This window comes from Ochotona princeps, chromosome 1, assembly GCF_030435755.1.
Source record: "Ochotona princeps isolate mOchPri1 chromosome 1, mOchPri1.hap1, whole genome shotgun sequence".
NCBI lineage: Eukaryota > Metazoa > Chordata > Mammalia > Lagomorpha > Ochotonidae > Ochotona > Ochotona princeps.
This window is the reverse complement of record NC_080832.1, coordinates 81,121,317-81,143,301: the sequence shown is the minus strand read 5'-3', so window position 1 is coordinate 81,143,301 and position 21,985 is coordinate 81,121,317. Positions and strand designations below refer to the sequence as shown.

The 21,985-nt window shown below is 38.4% G+C and overlaps 1 protein-coding gene across 11 annotated transcripts in view; it reads left to right on the top strand.

Moving 5' to 3' along the window:
- The window catches only part of SENP6 (SUMO specific peptidase 6), a 99,234-nt gene that overhangs the window by 51,662 nt on the left and 25,587 nt on the right, over window positions 1-21,985 (top strand). For 10 of the 11 annotated variants that reach the window (XM_058661322.1, XM_058661318.1, XM_058661313.1 and 7 more), the window contains 7 exons: window positions 593-735; window positions 1,507-1,894; window positions 6,306-6,535; window positions 9,722-9,892; window positions 18,006-18,039; window positions 18,341-18,535; window positions 21,574-21,800. In XM_058661322.1, the coding sequence (XP_058517305.1) occupies window positions 593-735; window positions 1,507-1,894; window positions 6,306-6,535; window positions 9,722-9,892; window positions 18,006-18,039; window positions 18,341-18,535; window positions 21,574-21,800 (1,388 nt within the window). The remainder of the gene's footprint in view (window positions 1-592; window positions 736-1,506; window positions 1,895-6,305; window positions 6,536-9,721; window positions 9,893-18,005; window positions 18,040-18,340; window positions 18,536-21,573; window positions 21,801-21,985) is intronic. The other variant, XM_058661324.1, reaches the window with a different exon arrangement.

The following is a 21,985-nucleotide window of genomic DNA, read 5'->3' as shown; positions in this document are numbered from 1 at the left end:
TTATTTCTAGTGGTATAAGCTAGAATTGCTTGGTTAAGGGAGTTCTCTTGGATTTATTCACTATAATGTTACTGTTTTCTCCTCAATGTTCTTGTAAGAGACACCAGGACTGAAAATATCGTTTTTTATTTTTCAAACTTTAACCCTCTGATTTTAGCATCCACTGACCTATCTTGCTGCCAACAATTACTGCTTGATGTTTAGTGGTGATTTTCTATTTTCTTGATTTGCTGATTTTACTTCTCCTGTAGGGAAAAGGTGTACTTCATCAGTTTCTTTGTTTTATTTGATTATAACCTATGGACTCATTTATTTCAGGAGAGAGAAAAAGTTTTAACGTGGAGACTGTTTTGAGATTATTTTGTGTTAGGTAGATGTATATATGCTGGAGTGTCAAAAGTAGACAAGAATAGCCAGGATATGTGTACTGGCTGAAAAGTGAAGTTCTGGTAAAGTTTGTTGTCCATGTAGAACATTAGCTTGTTTTAACTAAAATTTAATGTTTGCGAATACAAGCCAGTATTTTTTCCATGACAAAGATTATGAGGAATTATAACATTTAATTCCAGTACTTTTTTTTTTCTCCTTTTAGAACGCATAGGGAAAAAAACAGAAGAGTCTGAGTCACATGCAGAGCCTGAAATTAAGAGGAAAGTGCAACAGAAGCGGCACTGTAGTGCATATCAAGCTTCCCCTCTCTCTCCTGCTTCAAAAAAATGTGTAACCCATTTAGAGGTAGGTAGGGAAATTGCTTTCTCTTCTTAATCACATAATAGTTCCAGTGTTTTAGTAATTATTAAATTCTAGCTGATCTTTTAAAAGTTGTTTATTTTATTTATTTAGAAAGTAGAGAGAAAGAAGACTCCCATCTGCTGGTTCACTACCCAGATGTAGAGAAAAAGCTGGATCTGAGCCAGGCCAAAGGCAGGAGCTGAAAATTTATTCTGTTTCTGTATGGGTGGCAGGGACCCAGCTACATGGTGTTTCACCTGCCAATGTGTGCATTAGTGGGAAATTGGCATTGGAACCTGAGTCAGGACTCAGACCCAGCCCAGGCACTCCATATGTATGGGATGCTGATATCCCCAACCAGTGTTTAAATGCAATACCAAAATTCTACCTCTGCAGTTGATCTTCCATCTGCTGGTTCACTCCCCAACTAGCTGCAATGGCCAGAGCTGGGCCAGTCCTAAATCAGGAACTAGGAACATCTGCTTGGTCTCTCACGCGGGTGCAGGGTCCCAAGGCTTTGGGCTGTCCTCCACAGCTTTCCCAGGCCTAAGCAAGGAGCTGGATGGGAAGTATTGCAGCTGGAACATGACCCAGCACCCATATGGGATCCCAGTTTTCTTAAGCTAATTCCTAAGTAACATGACTTATTCAGGGTCTCCTGGAACCTGTAGTGGCAAATAATAGGATTTTTGATAATTTTGAGGGAGTTTCTTGATGTTGAAATAAAATGCTAAGATCTGTTATTTGTTTTTTGTTTGTTTTCTGGAATTTAAGGTTTCTGAACAGCGTGAATGTTGTCCACAGTGTGGGAAGGAAAAGGAAAATCAGACCAAATGTCAAAGTTGTGGTGTTCTTTTTCATAATGATTTACCAAAGTCTTGCAGACAAGCTATAAGTTTGAATGACTCCACTGGACCATCATTAAGAACATCAATTCATCAAAATTCTGGAGGACAGAGACCACAGACCACAGGATTAACAACCAAGAAGTTTTATGGCAACAATGTGGAAAAGGTTCCAATAGACATTATTGTAAATCGTGACGATATTAGACATAATTATTTGCAGACTAATGGAAAAATCATTTTACCTTCGGCAAAAATACCCAAAATCACAAGCATAAAAGAGAGGAAAACAAGCTTGTCTGATCTGAATGATCCAAGTAAGTATTTTACTCCCTTTAATACCACTGGTATCAGTACATCTTTCATACATGTTTTTTATTGTGTGTAAGCACATATGATAAGTCTGTTTTAATGCATGTGATGTCAGTTTTGTAGTATATTTTTCAATAAATGATTAAAATATGTCCATCCGGTTGGAAGATAATGACTGCTTTCTGTCGGTTTACTGTATGTTTTTAAAGATCTATTTATTTTTATTTGGAGTGCAGAGTTACAGAGAAAGAGGGAGATTCCACTCATTGGTTCACTCCCCAAATCAACACGATGGCCAAAGCTGGGCTGATCTGAAGCTTCTTTCGGGTTTTCCATATGTGTGCAGAGGCTCAAGCCCTTGGGCCATCTTCCACTGTTTTCCCAGTACATCAGCAGGGAACTGTATTGGAACTGGAGCACTTATGATATGTTTTAGTTCATGTGTACATACAGTGTTAAATACAATTGACATAATTTCAGTCTTTACTAGTTGTGAAGAAATCTTTTTGTTATTTTAGTCCTAAAAAAAATTGGACAAATTGCTCTTCCCAGACAGTTAATAAATTTTGTCCATGAGCCAGATGCTAAAGAAAAAATTAAGATTCTGGGTCATTTTTAGGATGATGAAATGAAACTTGATATAATTAAGTAGTATGTCTTTAAGAATGATGTACGTTGATGTAAAAGGAAATAAATTCATGTAGTTTTGAATTTGTTCAGAAGAATATTTAGGAAATATTCAGAAAAAATCTATTGTATGCAGTTCAGTGTTCAGAATTTAACATAGCAATATATGAGTCATGAGTTAAATCATTAAGTAGATGTGGACATTGTGCCACCACATATCAAGCTGCTGTTGGGGATGCCTGCAACCCATATCAGAGTCTCTAGAACTGAGTCCATCATCTGCTTCCAAATTCAGCTTACTGCTCATGCAACTAGATGACACCAGATATGAGCCCCAAGTGCTTGGATCTCTAGGAGATACAAATTTCTGGCTCCTGTCTTTAGGCTGTCCCAGCAGGTGGATGATGTTTCTCTCTCTCTTTTTGCCTTTTTCTGCCTTTCAGAAAAAATCCTTTAGTGACATACAGAATATTTTATTCTGGGGAAAAAAAAAAAGCTAAATAAATGGGAGAATGTGCTTCATTAAAAGAACATATCATGCTAATAAAATGTCATTCATATCATTACTTATGAACCCTGTTTTCTTATAAAGACAACAACCAGCTTTAGTTTTCACAGTTTCATATCAGTATTAATATACCACATTTAAAAATGATACTAAAGCAGTTTTTTGATACTATCTTATGAACTTTTGGGATTTGGAAAAATCTGAAAAGAACAGATTTTTCAGATTCCAAAGCCTGATTTCTTAATATATGTCATCATTTTAAGATGTATATTCCTATTAAAATAATAGTTACAAAGATTTTTTTTCTGGTGTGAGTAGCTTTTAAATAAAATGTTCAGTTCTCTCATAGTTGTAAATTCCTTGGATTAAAGGTGAAGCAGGTTGAGGAATGAGGAGGAATCATGACTGTCAGGTGCCAAGAGGTTTGATGAACTTATAAAGTCTTGGCAGATGGCCCGGTTCTGTGGCCCAGCAGGCTAAATCCTCATGTTGCATGTGCTGGGATCCCATATAGATGCCTGTTCATATCCCAGCCGCTCCACTTGCTATCCAGGCCTCTGTTTTTGGTTTGGGAAAGCAATAGAGGATGGCCCAAGGGTTTGAGACCATGCACCCACATGGGAGACCTGGAGGAAGCTCCTGGTTCCTGGATTCAGATCAGCACAGCTCCAGCCATTGGGGCCACTTGGGGAGTGAATCAGCAGCTGGAAGATAACTTCTATTTCTCCTCTCTGGATGTGACTTTTCAATAGAAATAAATAAATCTTTAAAAACAAAAATAAAAGATAAACCTGTTTGCAAAAAAAGTTCAAATTCTATGCATGTTTTTTCTTTTTTTTTTTTCTTTTAAAGATTTTATTATTATTGGAAAGCCGGATATACAGAGAGGAGGAGAGACAGAGAGGAAGATCTTCCATCTGATGTTTCACTCCCCTATGCATGATTTTTCATAATATTTCCCACAAACTCTCTAAAGCTTCTGTATCTTTTTATATTTGTTTCAGAAACAGAGATAGATACTTGCTCTCAACATCTGGGGCTAGGCCAGTCCAAATCCAGGAGCCATCAATTCAATCCAGGTCTCCCACTTTTCCTGCTGCCTTCCAGGGTCTTTTTTATCAGAAAGATAGAACCAAAAACAGACATTGAACTCAGACTCACATAAGAGTTCCATGTGATGTTTTTCCTAGGCTAAATTTCCATCCAATAAGAAGTATTTTGCATGCAATTTACTATTAGAAGTAGTCCTGTGAATTGTAACTAGCCTTCAAGAAGTTTGTCTTGTAAAATATGTGATAAGTAAAGTCTAAGCATGGATTCCAGAATTCTTTAATTCCATGTTCTGTGAACTTTTTGAAGTACCATTTGTAAGTGCCATTGTAAATTTTACAACTTCAGAGAGAGGAAATAAGGCAAAACCCAAAAAAAGGCAAAACTATAACTTTCAAATAAATGTGAATCTACTTAGATTTTCTAATCCAGTTTATTAGGTTTTCTGTATTAATAAAAGGACCCATTCCGAGAAAGATCCAAGGTCGGCCTTTGGTTCTAGAGATTAGACACCAAGAGATAAAATTATCCCCTAGTGTGCATACGTTTTCCAGTGTGTGTTAACTTAGCATTTGTATGTTCCTCCTGTCTTCCAGTTCATTCTCACAAATGATGTTTATTAGTTATGTTGGGCTTGGAATATGTGGTTTTAAGTAAGACAGTTTACATGCTTACTTACAATTTACTTGTAAAAAGGGAGAGGCAGGTGAGCAAGTAATCATTCATAGCAGACAGCAAAATATTTTGATCCATTTATCATGGCTGAGTTGAGTAGCTGTGTGCTTATTAAGACAGTTATCAATGAAAAAGTGACATTTAAATTTTTTTTTTTTTGAAGATTTATTCATTTTGTTACAGCCAGATATACAGAGAGGAGAGACAGAGAGGAAGATCTTCCGTCCGATGATTCACTCCCCAAGTGAGCCGCAACAGGCCGGTGCTGCGCCAATCCGAAGCCGGGAACCTGGAACCTCTTCCGGGTCTCCCACGCGGGTGCAGGGTCCCAATGCATTGGGCCATCCTCGACTGCTTTCCCAGGCCACAAGCAGGGAGCTGGATGGGAAGTGGAGCTGCCAGGATTAGAACCGGCGCCCATATGGGATCCCGGGGCTTTCAAGGCGAGGACTTTAGCCGCTAGGCCATGCCGCCGGGCCCGACATTTAAATTTTTTTAAAGATTCATTTATGCATTGAAGAGCAGAATTATAGGATGTGAGGAAAAGAAAGAAAAAGAGAGATCTTCCATCTGCTTGTTCACTTCCCCAATGGCTACAGTGGCCAGGGCTGGGCCTGGCTGAAGCCAAGAGCCAGGAACTTTATTCAGGTCTCCCACATGGGTGCACGGGCCCAAGGACTTGTGCTGTATTCAGCTGCTTTCACAGGTGCATTAGCAGGAAGCTGGATCAAAAGTGAAGCAGCTGGGATTCAAACCTGCATGCATTTGGGATGCTGGAATTGAAGATGATAGTTTGTTTAAAATTCGGTGATAAAAACACAGAGTCTTGGGGAAGTATATTCCATTGAGGAACAGCTTGTGGTGCTTGAAGGACAGAAATGTTGACTGGTATTCCTGCAGCTTGAAGAAAGATAAATAGGAGAAAATTGGACAAATAGGAAAGAACCATATTATGCAAATTCATAAGGCGGAGTAAAGTGTTACAAATTGGGTCAGTTGCAATGTGCATGTCTCTGGATACCTATGCTACAGAAATGGATTTGATAAGGTTCAATGATTGAATACAAGGTTTGGAACCAAAATAGTTTGCCAATGTCTTTTCCTTCCAGAGTTCCTTTACTCACCAAAATTTATTGAACATTAGTCACGTATCTTATGGCTTCAAAGAACTAATTATGATGTTAATGATTTCCTGTGTATAAACAGTATTTGGAATCTCATGTACATTGTAGATACGTGCTATTTTGTGAACAATTTGGGGCTTATTTTCATGCCTTAATCTTTATAGAATTCTGAAATAGACCTACAGATAGTAATTTCATTATAATTTGCTGGGAGTGCTGAATGAGTTTTCGCAGTCAATTTCATGTTTTTCTATCTTCAAATTTTATTTTTCTTGGACAAAGTGGGTAGATGTTATCTTCATTATTATTAATCTCAAATCTGAAGTAACTTCAAAGCAAATCTGCTTTATTTCCAACCATGGTAATTTATGTACATTTTCAACCGACATAAGTAAATACAAATTTTATTGTAAGTTTTCTTTATAATTTTAGTCATTTTGTCCAGTGACGATGATGATGACACTGATAAGACTAACAGAAGAGAGAGTATATCTCCTCAACCTGCTGATTCAGCATGTTCTTCTCCAGCACCATCCACTGGAAAAGTAGAAGCAGCACTGAATGAAAATACCTGCAGAGTAGAGCATGAACTAAGAAGCATTCCAGCTGAATCAGACTTAAATACAATTACATTGCCACGCAAAGCAAGAATGAAAGATCAGGTACATTAAATTTTATTGACATTTGCTCAGATTAATGTGTTTGAGACAGAAGAAATTTTATTAGGGTAATTTCACAGTGTCAACAGGAGTAAAAAAATGGATTATTCATTCAGCGGAAAAATAATTTGTAGGAATATTAACCCCTGTATCAAAATAAATTTCAACTAAGCAAAAGGTTTAAATGTAAAGACTTCAACAAGAAGAACAATACCATCCTTAAAGTAAAATGTCTGGTACAGGTGTAGCATCTCAACTAAAAATGCTTGGAACCACAAATATTTGAGATTTGGGGAGGGTGTGTGTGTGTGTTTTTGGTTTTTTTTTTTAAGGGGAGTTAGATAGACTATTCCGTACAATAACATGTTGGGCATGGGACCCAAATTTAAACAGGAAATTAATTTTTATTTTATACATACCTGTACACAGAGCCTGAAGATAATTTTATACAATACTTTTAATGTCCCTGGGTTTGTCTGCAAACTGAAAAATATTTTTATAATTAAGAAGTTGTGCTTGCATGTGTGTGTGTATGTGTACATCAAGATTTATGAGAATTCAGAAGAAAATATGGAAAGACATGTATTTCATTGTTAAGATGAAATCTTTGTGGCTCAGTAAATCAGCTGAGCCTATCTTATCAGTGTGCTTATTTGAGTCTCAGCTGAACCTCTTGTGACTCAGCCCTCTCTAATAAGCCTCAGAAGGGAGCATAGGAGGGCCCAACTGCTTCAAGTCTGTCACCCACTGGAGTTTCTGGCTGCTAGCACCCTACACTGTAAGCATCTAGGGAGTATACCAGTGTTGCTCTGCCTTTCAAACAAAGGCAATAATGACCTGTATTTAGGTAAAGAGAGAACCTGAGAAATTTAAAAACAGAAAAGTAACCATAACACATGCTGGCATGATGGCTCAGTTGGCTAATCCTCTGCCTACAAAGCACCAGCATCCTATATGGGTGCTGGTTCGTGTCCACTTCCCATCAGGCTCTCTAATAGCCTAAGAAAGCAGTGCAAGATGGCCCAAAGCCTTGGGACCCTGCTCCTACATTGGAGACCCAGAGGAGGCTGCTGGCTCCTGGCTTCTGGCTCCTGGCTTTGGATCAGCTCAGCTCTGACCATTGTAACCATATGGGGAATGAATCAGGGGATGGAAGATCTTTCTGTCTATAAGTCTTCCTTTCCAAAAATAACTTAAGTCTTTAAAAATTAAACAAATATTTTATATTACTGTTAGGAAATGCCTTGCACTAAGCATGATAGGACAAGCAAAAATAGTAAATGAACAGATTAATTTATTTGATTAAATGTTAAGTACAGAACATTGTACACTGTAGGTGGAATTTGATAGAGTAATGCGAAAAGGAAGGGAATAAGTATAAACAGTGTCCGCAAATTGGTTATTTATTTTTAATTTCTTAGAAAGTAAGAGGAAAGATAGGCGCCAGTCTGGCATAGCAAGTAAAACTGCCACTTTTGATAGCAACATCCTGTTGAGTGCCAGTTTGTGTACACACTGCCCCATTCCAGTCCAGCTACCTGCTGATGGCCTGTGAAGAACAGTGGGGTAGAAGTGAAGCAGCAAATGGAAGATCTCTCTCTCTCCCTCTTTCTCTAACCCTGCCTTTCAAAAAAAAATAAATACATATTTTTAACAAAGATGTAAATGAAATTCTAGAAAAGTAACTAGAGGAAATAGAAATTTTTTTTAAAGATTTATTCATTTTGTTACAGCCAGATATACACAGAGGAGAGACAGAGAGGAAGATCTTCCGTCCGATGATTCACTCCCCAAGTGAGCCACAACGGGCCAATGCGCGCTGATCCAAAGCCGGGAACCTGGAACCTCTTCCGGGTCTCCCACGCGGGTGCAGTGTCCCAATGCATTGGGCTGTCCTCAACTGCTTTCCCAGGCCACAAGCAGGGAGCTGGATGGGAAGTGGAGCTGCCGGGATCAGAACCGGCGCCCATATGGGATCCCGGGGCTTTCAAGGCGAGGACTTTAGCCGCTAGGCCACGCCGCCGGGCCCGAAATAAATAGAATTTTAAAAAGTAGTAATCAAATAGTAAAAATTAAATTAAATCAGCTTTGGTTCATTGTCCATATTGTCAAAGTTTATTTAAGGTAAAGTAGTGTCTCATCTTGTTCAGTATTCAGAAAAATGGGATTTTGGTCTTTTAGGTTAGTATAACTTGTGGGAAGATAGTTGAACAATAGTTCTAGATACTTATTAGAATTTCAGTGCGTAAATGATCATTGGAGTTAGTTATTATGAGTGAAGATTGGAAATATTCAATGTGGAATTGTTTGGTTAATTAAAAAATGAATTTCTAAGTGCTGGAATTTTTACAGAAATTTTTTAGGTTGATACTCTAGACCACAAATGTTTCTGTGCTCTTTATGATGATGCTGTGAGGGAAGGATCACCTAAATTCTAGACTCAATCCCTCTATTATAGTTTCAGCTGTTCTAACTCCTAAATTACCTGTTTTATTGGTGATCTAAATAACTCTCATTTCAGGAAACAACTCTAGAGCTACCAAAAACCCAATAAACATTAAAGCTACTAAGATTTCATTTAAAACATTGAAAAATATTCATAACAAATCTGTCCCAAAAATGTCTGAAAAAGTTTTAGAAACCCTGTTTGTATGACAGTCCAATGTTATGATCAATTTGAAATCCATATTCTTGCGTGTGATGTGGGTTATAGAAATGTGTCTAGAAGGATAATCAATACAGTGCCTATCAGTGCAGTGAGTTTTTTCTGTTGTTTTTCTATCAGTCATATTTTATATCTGTGATTATAATTAATAAATTTACTAGAGATTTAGATATCCTAATAGAATCCCAAATGCCCCAGAATCCGAGACTTTTTGAGTATTGACATACGAAAGTTACAGATTTTGGAGCATTTTATATTTTCAGATTAGGAATGCTTAGCTACTAAATGTCCATAGAAATGTTGTGGAAAACTCAGAATCTGAAACACCTCTAGTTCCAAACGTGGCAGATAAGGGATATTCAACCTATATATAAAAACTATTTATTTCTATTTCATATAGCACTGCTGAGAGAAAATCAGTTTTATGTTGTCATAATTAATTTTATAATTTCTTATATTGAATGTACTTAGTTTGCAGCCTTGTCTTGGTAACTTACCGAGTGATATGTCTCTTGTCCTTTCAGTTTGGCAATCCTATTATCAGCACACCTGTAAAACGTCGTAGAGTGGTTTCTCAAGAAACTTTAGTTAATCCTGCATCTTCAAGCTGCCAAAGTTCGTTTGAAAGTATGATTTTAAACTGTCGAAGTATTCGGGTGGGAACACTCTTCCGGCTACTAATAGAACCTGTAATTGTAAGTACTTTGTTCAGTCTCAAAATGTAAGATTCGGAACTCCATTTCTATGGCTAATATAGAACATTTTAAATTTGTAAGTTAAAATATTTACATTAGCAGAATACCAAAATTATTTCTGGATTTAATATTCCTTCAAGAGTCTTAAATGGTCCTCCTCACCTTTAGAAATCAACTAGTGGCCAACACTGTGACATAGTCAGCTGATCCCCCTATGGGGCTGGCGTGCCAAATAGGCACCAGTTTGTGTTGCAGCTGCTCCACTTCCAGCTCCCTGCTTATGGCCTGGGAAAACAATAAAGGTAGGCTCAAGTCCTTAGGTCCCCGTGCATCCAAATGGGAGACCCAGAAGAAGCTCCTGGCATCTGATCAGCTCAGTTCTAGTGATGTCAGTCACTTGAGGGTTGAAACAGCAAATGGAAGACCTCTCTCGCACTCTCTCTCTCTCGCCTTCTGTCTATAAATCTTTCAAATAAAAGAAATATCTTTTTAAAAGAAAAAGGTAAAAATAAATAAATGGGTAAAAATTTGCCATAATGTAATATTCAAAGTTAAGGTGTATTCATTATCAGCAGTAATTTACACTCTTATCTAATAGGACTTCAGCTATAATACTCTTCTCAAACCAATTTGGTGTTTGATAAGAGTTCATTAACAAACTATAGTGAGAAAGAGACGAGTTCAAAAGCTTTAAAGTTGGCTAAAAAGGCTTTTTTAAATTATTATTATTATTTTAATTATATTGTTGACAATCTTTACATAGTTAATTACAGTAAAAAGGTTCAGGGGTTATAGGGAAGTGGGTAAGACTATTATGTCCATATTGTTTCCTTCTTGTATCTGAGGTAAAGGGGGGTATTGAGGAAGAAACCCCACCCAGTTTCCCACCCACCCCAAGTCCCGGATGTGGTGCATGCTCTGAGATCCTTGCTCAAGTGGTTTTAATAGTTCACCAGTTGTGAATTGCTGCCGTTCTCACCACTCCTAGCTCGGTGAGGTCATTGAAGAATGCACTGATTGATAGAGTCTTCATTTGCCCAGTATTTCGCTGCCAGTATATAGCTGAGGTGGTTGATTGACTTGTTCTTTCTTCTGTCTTTTCTTGGCTAGGGTTCTTAGTCCAGCATTCGATTGGGGAGATCCCCACAGAAACTTTGAGGTATTCCCAGACTAGTTTCTTGTATGTTCTAGCAAGCACAGGGCCCGGCACAGTCCATCTCCCGATCAGCTGGTGGTTGCAATTGCTGGGTTGGTTCTGGTTTCAGTCCCGACTTGCACTGGAACCAATGGGTGTTGCAGTCCAGCCTGATTTTGCCCAGCACGTACGTGGCCCTCACATCAACCAGTGGGAGCTGCAGCCTAGTCGAAGGGACCCACAATAACCCCCATCAGGCCCGCCCCCTACCCTGGTTTGCCAGTATGTGTAGCAGACTAGTCCAGTCTGTCCCACATCCCCTTTGGCTCTCGTACTTGTCAATGGGTATTAAAGCTTAGTTCCATCTAACCAGCTCAACTATCCAGCCCTCACGAATGTTATTGAGTGCCTCTCTGTCTAGCCACCCCAGCCCCTGTCCTAGTTTTCATGCCCTCCTGTGGGAGTAGTTACCCAAGAAGGGGGAACCCACTATTTCCCTCCCAGGTCTCTCAGTCCCGGTTTACACACTGTTCGGGTGGTTCTGTGATTTGACGTGACAGCTTTAGCCCCCAGTGCCAGCTCCTGCCATCTAATGCTGTGGCTAAGCCCTAACAACCCTCACCTACTCTAATTTATGCTTGCACCAGTAGGATCAATCAGCCCAGCCTGGCTTTTCCCTGATCTAGTCCACATGAGGCGCACAGGTGTTGTAGCCCTGCTTAGTCTGGTCTGTCCCCATCCCAGCCCACGCTCTCGAGTGGGAATAGCTGTCCAGCGTGGGGACCAGCCCCTTAATCCCCCTGCCGGCTTTGCCCCCTCCCGGCTCTGCTCCCTCCCTTCCTGGTTCTCACGCGTGCTGGTTGGGTGCTGCAGTCAAATCCAGTACAGGCAACCTCACCCTGGCATTCCATATTGTGGACTGGGTTTTGTCGCGACCAAAGCCTGCTCATCCCACACTCTGCTCTGGTGTCCGGATTTGCCAGTGGATGGATGACATGTACTGATTCAGCCTGGTCTGTCCCCGACCCATGCCAAATGTATGCCAGTGGGAAACTTTCCATGGCCTATTCTGGGCTGTTTCCTATCATGCTTCTTGCGCTTCCTTGCAGGGACTGTGTCCTGCCAGAGGAGTTGCCCAGGCACCTCCATCAGAACCTCTCCCAATGCCAGATTTTGCACATACCAGGGGGTCCATGATCCAGCCATACTCAGTTCACCTCCTGTCCTAGCAGGAATAGTGGCTTTTCTTGGCTGGCTTTCAACCCCTTCTGGTTCTTGTTGGATGTTTTAGCCCAGCCATGGCTCGTCCATACCCACGTACAGCTCACACACGGCTCAGTAGGGGTTTGAGACCTATAGCATTCAGTCCTTAGAAATAGATAGTAGGATTCTGGTTGCCACCTCAGAGGCAATGTAGTGTTTTAGAGTAGTTCAATCTCTGTGAGGACCAGAAGATTTTCTGCCATCTTATTTTATTACTACCAATTCAAATGGTTTTTATGTGAAACTGTTATATATAATCATCTTAGCTAGCTTTCTTAATCATTCTTCTTCCTAATGTATTGGTATGTTAATCTGAAGCATTGCACATGTTCTGTGAGATTTTATTATTAATTATTTTGCATTATGTGACAATTTCATAGGCTCTGGGAATCTCCCCACCCCTCCCCTCCCATCCCCCCTGGTGGATTCCTCCACCTTGATGCAGTAGTACAGTTCAAATTCAATCAAGATTCTTTCCTTGCAAACGTATACCAAGGAGATTTTATCTTACAATATCTGATCCTGGTCGTATCCCTGTTTACTTCGAAATCTTTTAAACTCTGTCTCCTTAGCAAAACAAATAAAATCAGGCCCAGCACAGTGGCTCAGTGGCTAAATCCTTACCTTGCATGCCCTGGGATTCCATATGGTTGCTGGTTTGTATACCAACTGCTCCTCTTCCATCCAGCTGCCTGCTAGAAAAGCAGTTGAGCATGGCCCAAAGCCTAGGGGCCCTGTACCCGAATGGGAAACCAAATGAGGCTCCTTGCTCCTGGCTTTGGATCACTCTGGCTGTTGCAGCCACTTGGGGGAGTGAACCAGCAGACAGAATATACTTCTCTATGTGAATCTGCCTTTCCAATAACAATAAATAAAATCTTTTAAAAAGTAGATAAATCACAGCATGGAAGTTTTGGGTTTTTTAGATTGCATTGTTTGAAATTTGATTTGAACAGTAGAGCTAAACAGAGAAGAAGAGACAGAGAAAGACGTCCTCGATCTACTGCTTCACTCCCCAGACGGCCACCGTAGCTGGAGCTAAGTGTGTCCGAAGCCAGGAGCCAGAATCTGCCCAGTATCTCACTTGACTGCAGGGACTTGGGACGTCTTCTGCTGCTTTCCCAGGCCATAAGCAGGGAGCTGGATCAGAAGTGGAACAGCCAGAACACAAACCAGTGCCCATATAAGATGCTGGCAGAAGGTTAAGCTATGATGCCACAGCACACACTCGAGCAAGAATGTTTGAAAGTAATTTTATTATTCTTTATATTATGATACAAGAGGATAAAAGAATTACGTAAGTCTAGGTTAGTTTATAAGATAAACTGTAATAATGCTTTAAATTTTTTAGCTGGGGGGGAGCTTTAGTAATTTTTGTTCTAATTAAAATACTCTTCAGTTCCTCAGGATTTATAAAACTGAAAAGTTTTCAGAGGTTTCACAAGTACCCAGAAATTTAGATCAAATTATAAAATACATTCTCTTCAATAGCATTTTACTGTTTTCAGGGACTTACGAAGCTTAGATTTAGGAACTAAAGAAGATGGTAGGGATAGGCAGTTAACTGTCCAAGACTGAGTGATCCCATTGTGTAGCATCTGAAGAGGATAGTAGCAGGTGGGGTAGTTGTGAAAGGAGGATCCGGGAAGTGGTGAGAGAAAGGAAGAAGCGCACTGAGTTTAAATAACCCCACCTTCTCCTGAGAAACCAGCTACTTTACAAAGGTAAGTTCCCAGTGAGCCAGCAAACTCCCACTCATGATTAGATTAAGTCTCAGCCTTAATCTGTCTGCCATTAACTTAAGACTTTATCATTTAAATGTTTACATGAGTTTGTATGTTCTGTTGTAAACCTTCATAATGCAGATTCTTTGGCTTACTTTTAGTTAATACAAATGATCACTCTGTCACTGTATACCTCAGAAATTCCCAGGAGCACCATGTGGGCTTTGTAACAGTCCCTAACATTGAGACTTACTTATGTCTTCGTAGTGATGAGATTTTAAAGTGCTTAACATGTTAAATTAATTGTTGCATACTTAAGTCTTAGGCCTTTTAAGAACTACATTGAAATTTCAATGTTTTTTTTCCCATAAAAGCTATAGGTTATGCTGTGTAATAACATAAAACTTTTACTTACAAATAAAAGGTAGTATGTATAATATAAAATATGTTGATATACTTTGTATCTTCTAAATCAGAATAATTGAAATTTTTGAGCCAAAAATGTAACTGGAAAAATTTACCAGGTTTTATTAACTTTCCCTGTGGCCTGATTTTTTCCAAGTATTTTGGTTTTTTAAGTATAATGAATGTATATTTTTCCCCCCAGAAAGATTAGGCCATTCTTTATTTCATTTTATGACACAGTTTCATAGGCTCTGGGATTCCCCCAACCCCTCTCCAAACTCCATAATGAATTCCTCCATATTGCTACAGTAGTACAGATCATAACCAGTCATGATTCTTTCATTGTGGGCATGGACCATGCAGAGGGTCCAGCATCTCATTGTCCAGACATAATGAATGGATATTTTTTAAATGGTATAATTAACAATGTGATTTGATATTTTCTTCTTGAAAATAATGTCTTAAAGCTTTGTTAAGAAATGGTTTATTTGCCAAACTATGACTAACCAGAGATTGTAAATGTTTTCCATACCCAACATTTATTCAAATAATATAATTATTTAAATTCACTCAGTCAAAATTGACACTGTCTAGAAATAAATTTCATTTAAAAGTATATGCTGAGGTAGTTGTAGCATGGTTGTTTATTGTTATTATTTTATTTTGACAATCTTTACATAAAGCATGGTTGTTTAAGCCCTCACTTGAGAATGTGAGTGCATGGTTTGAGTTCAGTTCCAGCTACTCTGTTGTTTCCATCTGCCTTCCTATTCATGCCCTTGGTGGGCAGCTGAATGGCCTAGGTTCTTGGGTTCCTGCCACCCAAGTGAGAATTTGCAGTAGTTCTGGCTTGACCTCGCATTGCTAATGGAGAGTGAACCAATTGATGGAAAGTTGTCTTGTGTCTTTTTGTCTGCATGTGTATGTGTGTGTGTGTCTCTGCCTTTCAAAAAAAAGAAAGAAGTGAACGTTTTCATTAAATTAAATGAGAATGTGCATTTACTGTAGCAGTGGTGATGCTTTTGGAACACCCACTTGAATGTTGGATTTCTGGGTTTGATTCCTCAGTCTGCTGCCAGTTCTGGCTTCCTGCTAAAGAGCACCATGGAGAGAACAGATGGTGGCTGAAGGAACAAGTTCCTGGTCATCTACAAATGTTTTTCAAGGCATAAGAACCAATTTTCTCCCCAGTTAATATGTCATTTTCCAGTAAAATCAACTAATGTGTTAATTTTAAGCACATTATTTTTTTTAAAGATTAATTTATTTTTTATATGAAAGGTGGGGAGAAAATGGAGGGTCAATAGATTTTCCATCCGTTGGGTCACACCCCAAATGGCTGCAGTGACTGAAGCTGATCTGAAGTCAAGATCCTAGAGTTTCTTCTGGACCTCCAGCATGGGTGTAGGGTCCCAATTCTTTGGGCCATCCTCCACTTCTTTTTGTTCCATAAGGAGGGAGCAGCTGGGACAGAAACCAGTGCACATATAGAATGGCAGAAGATCAGTGTACTATGATACTACACTAAATCCCTCAAATACATTCTTTAGAAGATTTTATGTAGTGGGGCTAGTGTGGCAGGCTAATCCTCAGCCTGTGATGTTGGTATCCCATTTAGGTGCTGGTTCATGTTCTAGCTGCTCTATTCCCAATCCAGCTCCCTGTTTGTGTACTGGAAGAACAGGGTAATGGAATGGCTCAAGTACTTGGGACCGTGCACGCCTGTGGGGAATTCAGAAGAAGCTTCTAGCTGTGGATAGCTCAACTCTGGCCATTCAGCCATTAACAGGGTCCACCAACAGATGAAGAATGTCTCTCTGTCTCTCCTTTTCTTTAAAATCTGCATTTCAAATAAAAAATATTTTTTTAAAAAGGTGTTATGTTTTATGGTAGTGGTAGATTCATAGTTGTAATGATTACTAAATTTGTATTTTCCTTATGTTCTTTTTTATATGATTAAATTTTCAAGCATGAGGTATTGAAAGATGTTTACAGTGAATATCAAGGTACTTTACAACTATGTTCTACCATTAACATTTTTTCTAAAGATTTATTTATTTTTATTGGAAAGTCAAATATACAGAGAGGAGAAGAGACAGAGAGGAAGATCTTCTGTATGTTGATTCACTTCCCAAGCAGCCGGAACTGCTGGAGCTGAGCTGATCTGAAGTCAGGAGCCAGAAGCCTCTTCTGACTCTCCCACGCGGGTGCAGGGTCCCAAGACTTTGGGCCATTCTCCATTGCTTGCACAGGTCACAAGCAGGGAGCTGGATGGGAAGTGGAACTGCCAGGATTAAAACTGGCACCCAGATGGAATCCTGGGCTTTCAAGGCCAGGACTTTGGCTGCTAGGCTACTGCAGTGGGCCCTACCGTTAACATTTTACTGTACTTGCTTTTCATGCGTTCCATCTTTATCCATACACTATTTATTTTTTTATGCATTTCAACATATCTGCCTCCTTTTCAATTCTTTTGACTTCAGAAAATAGGAAAAATTCAGTTTGTATGAAGCTTAGTATGTCTTCTCTGCACTGGAATATTTTGTTAGTGAAATCACTTTTTAATCACCAGTAATAGTTGTTTAAGCCAGGACTTTAAGTGAGAGAGAAATCCATTAAACAAGATTATTAGGAATAAAGTTGTCACAGTCTTTTAATTTAAAGATAGTTTTTTAATTTTTTAATTAATTTTTGATACCATTCCATAGGCACAGGTTCCCCCCCTCCGCCTTGCATTCCTACCTCTGTTTTCCTTAGCAGTCACAACGCAGCATTGTGCTAGTCAGTGTTTCTTGACGTTACAGATACAGACAGTAAGTCTAGTTTCTTGTTTCTAAGGTATATTTAAAATAGTTTTATTGGGGGGAGTCCGTTTATTCAGGTTTAAAAATGCCTGCTGCAGTGTGTCTTCACTCTTCCTATTATTGGAAAGGGAAAATATATGTCTTTATCATGTAAAAGAGCTGACAGTAACTGGCTTAGCCAGGCAATTAAATTTTTCTCGAAGTGGGACAACCTGGCATAATAGCTGTTTTGCTTGATGCAGCAAGAGGTATTAGCATATCTGTGATGTGCTCTTTTTGCCGGGAATGTGTGAACTAAATTTTAAATGAGAAAGTACGTGTCTAGGTAATTGCATGTTTGGCAGAATCGAGCCTATATTATTAGAGGAACATTTCTAGGTGATCACTAGGAAGCAGATTTCTGGTCAAAGCTGGAATAGACCAATTAATATAACCTTGACACTTCCATAAATGGGAGAAGTTGAAACCATGGTAAAGGACAATTTTAAGCAGTTAGGACAATTTTGAGAGTGAATTTTGTGTTGAAATTAATCCTGATTTCTTAGATGTGCCTCTGGTATATTGATTATATAATAGAATGTCTTTGATTTTTCACAAGTACATGAAAGATCTGGGGACGAAATGTTACATATGTCTGCTCATATCACAAATTTTTATTGAAGCACATATTAGATTGCTCAGTTTTTTTTCATAGCTTTCAATGCAAGTAATTATTTATGGTACATGTAACAAAATATTTGTAATCCTGCGTTCAGTACTAATTTATCCTTTTTTTTTTTAAGTTTTCTTTAGATACTATCAAGATTCATCTAGATGGTAAGCTATTTTCTGTCTTTTTACTGAATAAAATGTTGGAAAGCATTTTATAGAAATCAACAATTAAATATTAGTAAAATGTATTAATGGTTGATCATAACATCACAGGCGTGTATCTTATTGTGATTTCATACTGTGACATAAAGTCCAAGCCTATGATAGTTCAAGCAAATTTTCTTCATTTCTTATAAGACATATGTTTATAGAGCATGATAAATACATACTTAACTTGAAATTTCCTCCATTCATGATTTTGTTGTCTTACAAGCTGATTTCTTTCCATTTGTTTGTTTTCCTCCAGAACCGGAAAGTGATCCAATAGAGATTACTTTAAATACCTCTGATCTAACTAAATGTGAATTGTGTAATGTCAGGAAATTACCAGTAGTGTTTCTTCAAACAACACCACCAGTTTATCAAAAGTTGAGCATGCAATTGCAAATGAATAAGGAGGATAAGGTTTGGAACAATTGTAAAGGAATAAACAAGCTAACAAGTAAGTTATGTAGAACAAATTATACCAATATATATTAACTGTTAAATTGCAGTATGTAAGTCTACTTTGATAGAAGCCTTGGGTGTGTTATTTATTTATTTGTATGTTTATTTAGAAAAAGTTAGAAATAAAGATCTTTCATCTGTTGGTTCACTCCCCAGATGGCTGCAAAGGCTGGCCCCAAACCAGGCCAAAGCGAAGCAACAGAAGATTCATCCAGGTCTCACAAGCATGGAAGGCACCCAGAACAACTGGACTGTCTTCCACTGCTTTCCCAGTCACATTAACAGAGAGCAGGATTAGATGTGGAGTAGCCAGGACAAGAACCAGTTTTCGTGGAATACCAGCATAATGCGTTGCAGCTTTACCCACTACACATCAGTGCCAGCCCCCAAAATAGTATTATCGTTTGACATTAAACAATATAGACTTGAGGGTAGAGACATCACTAGTAATAAAGACCAAAAATGTTGGGCCCGGTGCAGTGACCTAGCACCTAAAGTCCTCGCCTTGAATGTGCTGGGATCCCATATGATGATCCAGGTGTGACTGAGGAAATTAATAAAATTTTTTTTTAGAAAAATTAAAATATCAAAACCAATGAGATGTAGACAAACAGTATTGAAGGGGACATTTACAAAATCAGGTGCTTACAAAAAATATAATTTTTTTTTCATTTTAAAGTTATTATTATTTTATGATACAGTTCCATAGGCTATGGGAATTTCTGACCCACTTCCTTACCCCACTGATTTCTCTATCATTACAGTAGTGTAGTCCTTCAGAAAACAGCCCTAAGTCCATCATTGCTGGCATGGACAAAGGCAGAGTCCAGCACCCTCTTGCCAAGACTTATGTCAAAGTTTTATTTGGAGTCCATCTTTGATTTTGAAGTAGAGATACATACAGCATTGTTATCTTCACGTCTCAATATGATGGTCTATTACACAGTTACTATACATTCCCTTGAATGAATAACCATACAACAAAATCAACAACAGGAATAAAGTTAAAAAAATTTACAACATCCTGGAGTTAAATAACATGCTACTGAATGACCAATGTGTTAATGTAGAAATGAAAAAAAAAGTAAAAAGCTTTCCTGGAGAGAATGGTGCTATTCATAGATCTATGAGTCAGTGAAGACTTTAATAAGAAAAGAAACTATTTTGAAGAAATGAAAATAAAAATATCAAAACCCATGAGTTACAGCAAAATGTGTTTTGCATAAAGATAGCCTAACATCAGAGAGAACATACAATGTTTGTCCTTTTGGGTTTGATTTACAGAGCATAATGATCTCTAGTTGGAACCATTTGGTTGCAAATGGTAGAATTTCATTCTCTTTAATGGCTGAGTAATATTCCATTGAGTAGATGTACCACAGTTTATCTACTCTTTGAATGGGCATCTGGGTTGTTTCAATGTTTTTGTTATTGTAACTTATGCAGCTGTAAGGAAACACCAGCAAAAATTTAATATGTGGGTTATAGTGAGGGATCATGGAAAATACATACTATAATAGAGAAAGTTCATGGAAAATACATGTTGTGGAACGAGAACAATTTTTTGTACCACATATGAAAATGTGTTGTACCAGAAATGTGTTCTGTCCTGATTGAGCACCTTTGCAGCTAGCTGTTATTCCTTCAGCATCACAGCCTATGTGGCACTCAGAGGGTTCTTGGCCTGGTGGCTGTTCAGTCTGGGGACAACCCAGACCTATGTTGGGTAGAACCTATAGGATGCCCAGTCAATACTGTTGCTGTGTAGGAACAGTGCAATGCATCAAGTCTGAAATGGTCTCCCTCCTGGCTTAGTGCATGTGTAGCTCACTGTTGTTTCTCCAGCCCCACAGCCTTTTCCTCAGTACACAAAATGGCCCCAATATGGCACTAGTGGGGTTCTGAGCCATGAAATCCACCCTGATCCTTGCACCCACAGGCCTGGGCTCTACCACTTGGTTTCTGCTTATATTCAAATCAGACAAATAGCAGGACAGGCAGTTCTATGCCAGGATTCGCCACCTGAACTCCTGATGAACTCCCTCCCCCTCCCACCTGGCCACTGATTGCATCTAGAGTATCTGTTCATTGCAACACCGCTCCACTGTCTCTGCTGCTTCCCCATGTCCGCAGGTTCCCAGGTGGATCTCTGCAGTCAGCCTGTTCTCATCTATTTCCCTGGTTCATAGCCTCTCTGCTTCAGCCTGGCTGATGATTCTCCATGTGTTTAAACATGCCCTTACTCTTCTGACACTTTATCTGGATGTGTTACTTCTAACTTGTAAGATAGTTTTCCTGTGTTTTATGGATATGTAGAAGCCCACAAGTAATAGAAAGTTTAAATATAAAGCTCAGATTTACCCATTTGGAAAAGGAGTTAAACCTCAGATCTGAATAGTTTTTCACTGTGTGAATTTTATGATGTAAAGCAACCATATAAATCTGGAATCATTGAAATTTGGCTTTAAGGAAAGTTTGGAAGGTCGCAGAATGAACCTCCATCCTTTACACATGTGGTCTTCCAGTTTGTTTCCCTGCACTTCTTAATGTTTGTAGCATAATAAATTACGTCTGTTTACTCAGTAATTGCTGCTTCAGTTTAATAATGAATAAATGTTTAGCTGCAGAAATTGGCACATTGCTGAATATAGTTTTGCAGATAAATTGAATAGAGAATATCCATTTACTTGGCAGTTTCCTATTTGTATTTGACAAAGCATCAACTAATTATTCATCTTTATTATTAAATAGATTTGGCTCCTGTTAGAGGATATATATTAGTTGCGTATATGAATGAATAAACTTCTTGTACTGCTGCTAGAGTAATGTGCCTGCGACTCTTAATAACTTAAGTAACATTGTCAAGAAACACTCCTCGATCTTTTTCTGGAGTTTATGGATTATCTGCTGTATTCCAAACATAGTTTTGAACATTTATACCAGGATTTACAAAAATCTTGCAAAGAATTAATTGTTAAAATTATTTGTTGATTTATTTTCTTTTTTAGTTAATATTCATATTTTACTTTTCAGATTTGGAAGAGCAATATATAATTTTAATCTTTCAAAATGGCCTTGATGCTCAAGCAAATATGATATTTGAAAGTATCATTACTGACATTGGTGTTAAGAATAACGTTTCCAACTTTTTTGCAAAAATTCCCTTTGACGAAGCCAATGGTAGACTTGTTGCCTGCACAAGAACCTATGAAGAAAGTATCAAAGGAAGTTCAGTGCAAAAAGAAATCAAAATTAAAACTGTAAGTGTTTTTATAAGATTTTGAAAATAGTTTAAAATAGCTAATTGTTAATGACTTAATGTAATACCACTCCTTTTACTATTAGTTATTTTATATGTGCTTTATAACACATCTTATATCAAAATATTATGTTGGATTGATGACTCATAACACAACCAGTAGTTGATACAGGCCTCAGAAGTGTA